The sequence below is a fragment of the Aphelocoma coerulescens genome, chromosome 9 (genome assembly GCF_041296385.1).
Source record: "Aphelocoma coerulescens isolate FSJ_1873_10779 chromosome 9, UR_Acoe_1.0, whole genome shotgun sequence".
Classification (NCBI taxonomy): domain Eukaryota; kingdom Metazoa; phylum Chordata; class Aves; order Passeriformes; family Corvidae; genus Aphelocoma; species Aphelocoma coerulescens.
Window position 1 is genome coordinate 17,889,143 of NC_091023.1, and position 10,376 is coordinate 17,899,518.

Genomic DNA, 10,376 nt, shown 5'->3' on the forward strand with positions numbered 1-10,376 from the left:
CCTGAAGTTATTACAATCCACTAGAGCAAAAAAAAAAAAAAAAAAAACCAAAACAAACCGACAAATTCTCATCTACACTTTTTTTTTAAGACTGAACAATGCAAGGTTGTATTTAACACATTTTCTTTTACTAACTCCCACACACAAAAATACTGAACTCATTAGAAAGCTAACTGAAATGAGTGTCCACACCTGTAACTCTTGGTTTCTTGAAGTTTAATTCAGTTCTTAAGAAGCCCATGCATAGCATTAAACCTTTATATTTCAGGATCATAACCGACATTGATTCCAGTCAATAATCTTGATTTTGCAGAAACTTTTTGAGCTGAAAAGGGCAGACTGAAAAATTCAGCCAGCCTGCTCAGAGAAATTATGATAAAATTTTGAAACAGGCAACTTGTGCAATTGTATGGATTTCCTTAATCTCCTATTTATACTTGCAGACAGCATTAGCTGGATTCTTGAACAAGTTGTTGAAAAATACTGTGTATATATCAGTAAGTGTGAAAGGTAAGTGTCAGGTTAGAGTTTGCTACACACCCGTACAAACCTCTGCTGTAAACTTTCGGGGTCCACAAAAATAAAAAGTAAGGATTAAAAGTTTTGCCTCTTTCTTCCATTTATTTGTTCTTTTCCACAGATCAAACAGAACCTGTGCATTGTTTCACCTCCAAAATTTGCACTAGAAGATTTTAAAACTTAGCATAAAATTAAGTTTTTTTAAAAAATCAGAAAACACAAGTCATATAATCTGATGGATAGAAAAAGACACTCTCACTAGTGTTCACCTAATATCATAATTTAACCTAGAATCTGATAAAAGGGGAAACAAGATACTCTCCAAATTATTCAATTATCTTTTGTTTTTCTTATTAATGATTTAGCTTTATCATGTATGAATTCATTCTTTTACACCTCAGAGTCCTCAGGTATTGTGTAGATGTTTCTTCTTCTTCTACAAAGAAACCATACAATAATTGTAGTATTTCAGAATGACAATAACGAATGCATTTCAATGTTCAACTACATGAAACTGCCTGAGCTGTTACCATTATGCAAAACTCTTAATAACCTAGGATAACTGTTCAATAATTGGCACTTTGACCCAGTATCAAGACTAAAAAGGAAACAAAAGTCTAAGTGAAAAAAGAGACAGATCACAATTACAGATCATAAAAAAAGAGTGGGTGTGGCTTGGCAGACCAAAAAGGATCACATAGTTTGGTTTTCTAAGGACTTCAGCTTGGGAAAACTGTAGATTGTCAGAGAGAGATGGCTACAGGAGGTAGATCCTTAGAAAGAGTTTGGATTCAGTAGAAGAAACATATCCACAAATCCAAATTTTCAGAAGTCATACAAAAAAAAAAAAAAAAAGGCAAGACCAAGAAAAGCCAAAACCCAATGACAAGTTCAAATTTTGATAAAATGTTGGGGATTACTGAGATTTTTATAGCTCTAGTAGTATGTCTCCTGATTTTGCAGTTCCTAAAGCTGCAATGGATGCGTACCCAGCTTCCTCCAGGACCAGTTCCTCTCCCCATCATCGGAAATTTGTGGCTGCTGGACTTCAAACTTCGCCGAGAAACTCTCAGTAAGGTATTTATTTAATCTCTGTGGTTGAAAATCAGTCTGAATCTATTTTAACTTAAATTGTACATTGCATTGGAACAGCCTAAAATGCTAATTTTTAAACCTTAAGCTCGATTACCAGCCAGTTTCAAAGACTCTAAGGACCCTGCATTATTAAAAATATTTCTGAGCAATAAACATCAACATTGCTTTAGTCCTTGCTACTTTCCTCTCTTTTTTGGTTACATTCTCACGAGCACTGTCACAGAATGGTATTTCTTTGGCAGTTTCATTCTGTTTCTGTGTTGATATCCAGCCCTGTAAGCCACCTCTAGTTGAGCTCCCCTTGCCTGACCCCAATGTCACTGGAACACCTCCATTAGAAGACCAAACACATACTCTAAACAGACTCTTTCTTTTCTTGTTTTCACAGCAAAAGGATTTTTTGTCTGCCATAAACAGGTTACTGCTAAAACAAAGCAGGAAAATCTGATTGCTGTTATGTTCACAGCACGACTGCTTTATAAATCAATCAAAACTATTTTTAAGAAGTAAGGAACTTGCTTCCCGCTATTACAAGGAAAAATATAAGCATGATATGATGAACAACAACAGAGGAAAATAAGAATAATCCTGTGGAAGCTATAGAAAAGAATGCAAGAACATTTCTTTGCTTTCTTTCTAAGTTAGCATTTTGGCTCATTAATAAAATAAAGATAAAAGCTCGGGGATTTTGCCTGTATTCATTTGTTCTTTGATTCAGAGCAGACAGAGTAACCTGCTGTTTTTCTTGCAGTGAAATTTCCAGAGGTGTTCTTCTGAGAGATGTCCTTAGCATCTATTCCATAAAGAACAATTATGTTCTGTTCCAAAAGCACACTAAGAGCAGAAAGACAATTTTTTTCTGAAACACGCAATTCAATTTGATGCCAACAAAGAGGTTTAGTTACAACTATAGAAAACCCTTAAATAAATTGATATTTGAGTGCATGCTTCCCCTGGTTTATAATTATGAATTTCCTGTTATCAACTCTTCAGTTAACCAACACCTATGGAAACATCTACACTCTGTGGATGGGACAGACACCTCTGGTTGTACTGAATGGATACAAAGCAGTAAAAGATGGCATCGTCACCCACTCAGAAGAAGTTTCTGGAAGACCTCTCACCCCTTTCTACAGGGATATGATGGGCGAGAAAGGTATAAGATGTTACACAAGACTGAGACAGGAGCAAGGTGTAAAGAAGGAAGAGGTTTTCCTGTGCACACACATCAGCTACTGCTGTAGCAGGGCATAACTGGGCTTTCATTGCAAAAATGTTTCATGCAGAGCTAAGCATGTTAAGGAAAAACCAAAAATTTCTTGTCATATAAAGCACATCACTCAGTCTTTTTCCTACCCAATAGATCCAAAGGAATACTTGCCTGGAGAAGTTGCCCTTCAATTGTATCATTTCTAAACCAAAGGACTGTGCATGTAGAAGATATCTATAAACAAAGCTGTTCTGTCTTTACCAAAACTCACTCAGTTTCCAAGGACACATTTATGAGCAGCCGGAGGTCATAAAGTCCTCAGAAACCAAATCCCAGCTTCTAAAATCATTTTATCTTGTTAGTGAAATATAACCTCATCTAAATCAAAATTTGCCTTCTGAAGTGAAAGGATTTCCCTTTCCAGCAATGAACTAAGTGTTTCTGTGTTTTTCAGGTATTTTCCTGACAAATGGCCACACCTGGAAGCAACAGAGACGCTTTGGCATGACAATTATAAGAAGCCTGGCACGCGGTAAGAACAATTTGGAGCGTCAAATTCAAACAGAGGCCTGTCACCTTGTGGACATCTTTGCAAGCACAAAAGGTAAATTCACTAGAAGAACAACACTTAGAGCTCTTCCTGAAATGTTAGGGGTGGTAAAAGTTTCACAATACATTTTTACAAGTAATATAGATATTTTTGATATTAGTAGAACTTTTCACTGGCTTCTTAACTGCATTCTTACAAAAAATGTTTTGTCTGCACAGTGGGTAGTATAAAATTGTTTTTTTTAAATAAGGAGAGTTTAAAAAATGTTTATTATCAACACAGCTGGTAATAATTCTTATACTCAAGGAGTATAGAAAAACCCTCCTTAAAATACACAATGTGTGACCTGCTGCAAGTCATTCTAGGACAGCAGACTTTTAGGATTTGGCAGAGAAAGAACCCCAGCACAAGGAATGTATCATTCAGTTATCCAGCTAAACTTCTTTTTAAGGTTTAGATGAAATAGAAACCAATAGAATTTTAGCAAGCTGCCAAAATAAAGCAATTAAATATAAATATTCTGAGCAGCCAAATCCCTCATCCACATCGTTTTCCATACTGATGTGAAAACACAGAAAGGTTGCCTGAGGTCTCTCTCCAACTCTCCTTGGACCAGGCCCATCTCTTTTCCGAGAGCAACACATTCACACATCTTTAAAATGTAGGAGATTAAAAAAACCAGATACTCTGAGTCCCTGTACAGCCCAAATCTTCACCTACCATGCAATCTTTTCTCAATTTTAAACTCAATAAATGTATTTACTCTTTCCAAGAACAACCAGGAGCATTGGACTGAAGTCAGGGATGCATTTTCCATAGGAGTATACTTCAAAAGTTGTCCTTGCCATTGAAATGTGTACTCAATTTATTTTTTTCTGGATTTAATCCTTTTCAATGGCAGATGTTTTCCACCCTATTATATGAGCTTTGCCTTTTCAGTCTGTGGGAAAAAAATACATATATTGTTGGATTGTTAAGTTGCTACTTGAAAACCAAAAAGAGACAAGTCATTTCAGCAAAACTAAGAAAATAAAACTCTAAAATATTTTTGGGGGTTGGGGGGGTTGGGTTGGTTCGGTTTTTAACTGCCAAACTTAAATATCTACCTCCATATTTGAAGGCATGTGCTCTAATTAACTGCTTGTGTTTCCACACAGCCCAGACCACAAGTCAAAGAAAGGAAAAGAGACTTTGTTTGTCTTCTCAAAACTGATAATCACTGTGTTTTACAAGAGTAAAGAGCAGATTGAAAATTAAGATTCCCTGCACTTACAATTCGTGCAGTTAATATGTATTAAACCAGGCTTCATTTACATGAAATTTATCTAAAAGTAGTCTGATCCCCCACTGTTTTAACCATTAAAAAAAAGGTCTTCCTCGTTTTTCTTGTTGTAGTCTATTCAGAAGTTCTCACAGCACCTCCCATATTCACAGGCAAACCTTTTGACCCCCACACTTCCATCGTCCGTGCAATTGCAAATATCATTTGTGTTGTTGTTTTCGGTCATCGCTTCTCCAGCGAGGATGAATCTTTCAGCAAACTCATCAAAGCTATTTATTTTGTGATCTATTTTCAAGGTACTATCTGGGGCAGGGTAAGAATCTAATTTTTTTTGTTCTTGTTCCTTAAGGTGCATTTGCACTTGACAAGTCAAAACAAATTAAAAGTCAGTGACAATTATTCACAAACATTTCTGTTTCCAAACGTACCATTGTTCTACAAGCTACAGTGAAGTAATAAATCAATACACACCTTCTATATGTCATTATTGGCTTCTAATCCTTCTTTATGTCTGTAAATCATGTCCTAAAGTTAAAATTCTAGATCATCGGTGATTTTCACAGATTTCCAATGAGAAGTCATTTGCAGAACACTGTTCATTTAAGATTCTTAGTTCTTAAAATGAAAGCAACTTCTAAAATTTAACTTTCATTTAGTCTTGCAAACCCAGAAATGCAGTTAATAAGAACTAAGTCTTCAAATTTATGTTCTTTTGAAAAGATATCTTGCTTCTCATGTAATTCATATTACTACCAAGATCTGAGTTATTCTGACCTTCCTATAAGATACAGGTTACAACTTCATCCCATCAAGAAGAATATTTTTTAAGTTCTTGAAACCCTAGCTATTGCTTAAACTGTGCAGATTTTGGCACACTGGCATTCTGAAAGACTATCAGGTTCTTCATAAAGGGATGGCTAAAAAAATTACAGTAAAAAATTCAAGTTCGAGAATATATGTTTGTGAGTCAGATTCAGCACTCAGTTACCCACCCATTTTCAGAACCCCTGTTACATTATTAGGTAATACATTATTAGGTATTGATCCAAAAAGTAAAATACAATAACGTTCCCAGTATTTAATCTCTTTTACTTGTGTCTATTGCCCCTCATCCCAATTTGGTTGCCCATTTGTTGCAGTGACTTCACAATTATCAGGGAATCAGAACTGGGGTCTCACATTCCTTGCTTTCTGTTTAACACCTCAGCTATATGATGCTTTCCCATGGCTCATGCACTGTCTCCCAGGGCCTCACCAGGAGGTGTTTGCATACAACGACTTCATGCACACTTTAGTCACCAAGGAGGTCCAGGCTCATGAAAGACAGAACACAGGTGATCCACAGGATCTCATTGACTTCTACCTGGCTCAAATAACAAAAGTAAGTATCTGTTTATCACATTCTCCCTTCCTTGGCTTCAATGCCTACCACAAACACCTGCTGTTTCAGTAACTGCCAAAGGATTTTTACATGCACACTTTATTTGTGTAGCACTGAAGGTGTTTGTTTTGGTGGGTTGCTCACTGTTTTCATTAAACAATGACAGTTTCTATGTGACTCATGAAATATCTGAAATTATCCATTTCATAGTCTTCTTGTGAATATACCCTACAGACCAAGGACAACCCTACTTCTACATTCAATAAAGACAATATGGTTCAGACTGTGGTTGATCTTTTGCTGGGAGGGACAGAAACAACAAGCACAACCCTTCTCTGGGCACTGCTCTACATGGTACAATACCCAGAAATACAAGGTGAGCAAAAACACTATCAGAGAGAACTCCATTCAACATCATAATGAACATCATCAGTGTAATTAGCTCAACCACTTGCAAGACATCAAAAAATCCCTCAGCTGTGCACTCAAATGATGTACATCATGATATACAGGATGCTGTACATCAGCAGTTAAGATCTAGAAAATGGAAGGTCAATAAATGAAACAAACAGGTGCTTCCCTGTCTGGTTCACCAGCAACACTAGCAGAAATTAGTAGTAGCCACTGTTTTACCTCACTAGAAGGGGTTGGAAAGACAGAACAACAAGTTAAAGACCTTTCATAAGCAACCTAGCCTCCTCTAACCTTCAAAGTGGAAAAGTTTTTTAAAGATACTTGATCTGATGCATACTTATAAACAATGGAAATTATACCTGCCATTTCAAATTTTAATCCATTTTTTGAAACACAGAACTGTACTACCCTTGTCACCTAGTAGGATATGTCTTAAATGAGACATCATCCTATGCACTTGCTCAACTGAAACCTACACAGCACTCAAACCCCACGCCAATGCATTTCATAGCAACATAATTTCTTTTATTTCCCTCCTACAGGACATTCTCATACAAAAATCTGCTGGAAAAAAATGGGGGGGAAAAGCAGGGGGGAAAAAAAAAAGATATTTTCATTTCTCTGCAGAAAAGGTTCAAAGAGAGATAGAGGCTGTTCTGGAACCCTCCCATGTCATCAGCTATGAAGACCGTAAGAAGCTGCCCTACACGAATGCTGTGATTCATGAGGCTTTGCGCTACAGCAACGTCACCTCCGTTGGGGTCCCTCGACAGTGCCTGAGGAGTACAACTCTGCTGGGTTTTCACATTAAAAAGGTACAGAGGAGACCCTTCTGTTTCTTAAATCTTTGAGCTGTTAATATTTAGCACTTATATGACATAGAAGGAAAATCTAAAAAAAAAAGAATCAAGCACGCATGGAAAACAAGATCTCTGCTGTTTCTTGCAGGGCACACTTGTGTTGCCAAATTTGCACTCTGTGGTGTATGATACTGAGCACTGGGCAACCCCTTGGAAGTTCAACCCAGATCATTTCCTTGATTTGGATGGCAACTTTGTGAACAAAGAAGCATTCTTACCTTTCTCAGCAGGTAACACCCTAACCTAGAATATTCCTGTTCTCTGCATTTTGCTGCAAGGTTAAAAACACTACTTCTAAGTTCTAAGATTTTAAAAACATACATTTGTAAAAATGTATTTGACACAAGGATTTAAAGTCAGGTCTTCTACTGTAAGAGCCACAAATATTGTTGTGTATCTGTATTTTTCATATATTCAAACAGAGGATAAGTATGGCTGGGAGACACAATGCTCTTTCCTCAGCATGCATAGGCTTCCTACCATAAAGGTATCTGAGCTTTGTATCTCCTGATGTGTTAAATCAAGGTAATTCCCTGTTAAATCAAGGTAATTCCCTTAAATCAGGAAATTGATTTATTTTCACCTTACAAACAGAAAGGCCAATGACAAAACTAATGTGATTTTTCAAAATACACAGAGAAAAATCTGTGAAGAAGTAGGAAATGAAACCTCAGTCTCCTAAATCCCACCTCAGTAGTCTAGCACCATGTTTTCTTGTACCTGTAGAAAACTAGCAAAATCCAGTATTTTCAGTAGAATATTATTTGGCAACCAAAAAAATTGTAACTTTTCAAAAGCATATTACAATGTACAACTTAGCTAACTTACAGTGTAAAACACAGGGATGCAAAGATATGGCAGGGGAAAAAAAGAAAAAAAGAGTGAAAAAGCAGTATAAAACAACTCTAGCAAGTTTCTCTAGTTTACCAGTTTCCCCAATACAAAGATTGTGAAAAAAAAGCAACACAAAACAGGAAACTGGTATCATTACTAAAAATTTCCCAATAAAACCACTGGGAAACAGCTGAGGCTTTTTTTGTGTTACTGTGACATTACACTATTACACACTTCTAGCAGAGAAAAAGCAAATAGCATATTGAGTAACACACAGATTAAATGTGGTAAATCCAGATTTGAAAACAATTTGCCTAAATTGCCTGTAAATCCTAAAATCATCTTTGCAGAACAGGTATTTATCATCTTACCTCTTTCACTCACCAAATGACCATGAATTGAGACAACTAATTTGGGCTCCCATTTCAACCCTGAGATAGGACTATTTCTTTAACTTGCTCTGGTTGTTTTCTGATTATGTAATCAGATTATTTATATATTCTGAATATCTATCTCTTTTTTTTTTAGTCTGGAATATATAGATATGCTAAAATAACCCATGAAAACAATATGCCAGAATGCATCACTGAGTCTATGTATCACTGCATATTTCACTCCCTTAGCTCACACATCTGCTCATGACAGTGCTAGGGCTACAAGGACCCAATACACCCTTCAAAATTTCTGTTAAAGAAATCCTGATTCCATCCTTCTTGGCTTCAGAACTGCATCCCACAATGCTCCAGCCCCTCCCTTCTCAACAACTGAAACAAGACTCTAAAGTGTATGGAATCCAAATTTTTAAAATCTGACTTAGCTGAGAAACAATTCATGGCCCTCACAGAACAAGAACCAACAATGGAAAGGGAGAATCCCATACATGCTCCAGGGGTGAAAAAACCCAAACCAACCCAAACAAAACACCAAATCAAACACTTGACAGAGATGCAGAGTTTCTCAGTTAAATGTTTCCCTCCCTCCTCCAAAAGCATCTCCTCTCCTTACAGAAGGAAATAGGAAATAATTATCTTACATGAACAGAATTTATGGAGCGCAATAGAAATTCATGTGAAATTCTTTTACAGACTTTAACTTTACTCAACCAACTCTCTTGGTTTTCCTCTGCAGGGCACCGTGTATGTCTGGGAGAACAGATGGCACGAGTTGAACTGTTCATCTTCTTTACCAGCCTCCTTCGGGCATTTACATTCCAGCTCCCTGAGGGAGTGAAGGAAATCAATCTGGAGTACATTTTGGGTGCAATACTGCAGCCACATCCATATAAACTCTGTGCTATTCCACGCTAGTCTGCAACACACTACAATGCTGAGACTTCAACCTGTTCATAACTGCAGATCCTTTGAAAACACATTTCACTATCTCAATCGTATTCAAATGTAGGTAGCTCAACACAGCAAATGAATAGTGTTTTTATTTAGGAGGTCTGACCTCATCTACTGAACTTTCTGAAATGAAAATAAGTGGACTTGCCAAAGCTCACATACTTAAGTCTTTAGCATATACAAACACCCAATATTTCAAAAAAAAAGTATTTTCACACTTACAGTAGCAATGGATTAGCTGTAGGATTTTAGAGAAGTGGCCCATATCAAGTAGTTTCCTGCATATGTGCTCTGTCAGGTATCACACTCTTAAAATGGCACAACTGTTCAGTAAGGATGCTTGAATAAAATTTTCTTCAGTAAGATGTTACTCTTCCGAGTCCACAGGTCTTTTCTTACATCTTCTCGCAGGAGGTAACAGTGTACACACACTTAGTGTTGATTCCTTTGCTTTTCACTCTCCCACAAAGCATTATATAGTGTAGCATAAGCTCCACACACACAGAAACGAGCAGAGTGTGGGGCCTCTCATAACCATGGCCCATTTAGAAATCCTTACTTTTTTTTTTTGCTTCCTCAGTATCATCACAACTCGGGCCCATGCACTTTCACAAACCTTCCCTTCTGTTTAGAAGGATTCTTGTATGATCCAATAATTTCCTATTTGAAGAGAAAGGAACAGCTTTTCAAGAAATTAAGAAAATAAACTAAGATAGCAACAGTTGTTTTAGTAGGCACAGTAGAGATTTATTACTCACAGTGTCTTCTTTTGTTATTTTTCCACATCAACAGATGTGGAAGGTTTTGACAATTTAAAATTCAGCCGAAAGCATCCCAAACCCTTTCGATTTTCAAAGTTCAACAGGAGCTAGCAGAAATTATGGCAGA

The 10,376-nt window shown here is 36.8% G+C and overlaps 1 protein-coding gene across 1 annotated transcript; it reads left to right on the forward strand.

Moving 5' to 3' along the window:
• Positions 1–1,425: 1,425 nt before the first annotated feature.
• LOC138114535 (cytochrome P450 2J2-like) lies at positions 1,426–9,452 on the forward strand. The gene is made up of 9 exons (XM_069024064.1): positions 1,426–1,596; positions 2,608–2,770; positions 3,279–3,428; positions 4,809–4,969; positions 5,864–6,037; positions 6,272–6,413; positions 7,079–7,266; positions 7,400–7,541; positions 9,274–9,452. Exons 1-9 carry the CDS (start codon positions 1,426–1,428, stop codon positions 9,450–9,452), a joined length of 1,470 nt encoding a protein of 489 aa, XP_068880165.1.
• The last annotated feature ends 924 nt before the right edge of the window (positions 9,453–10,376 follow it).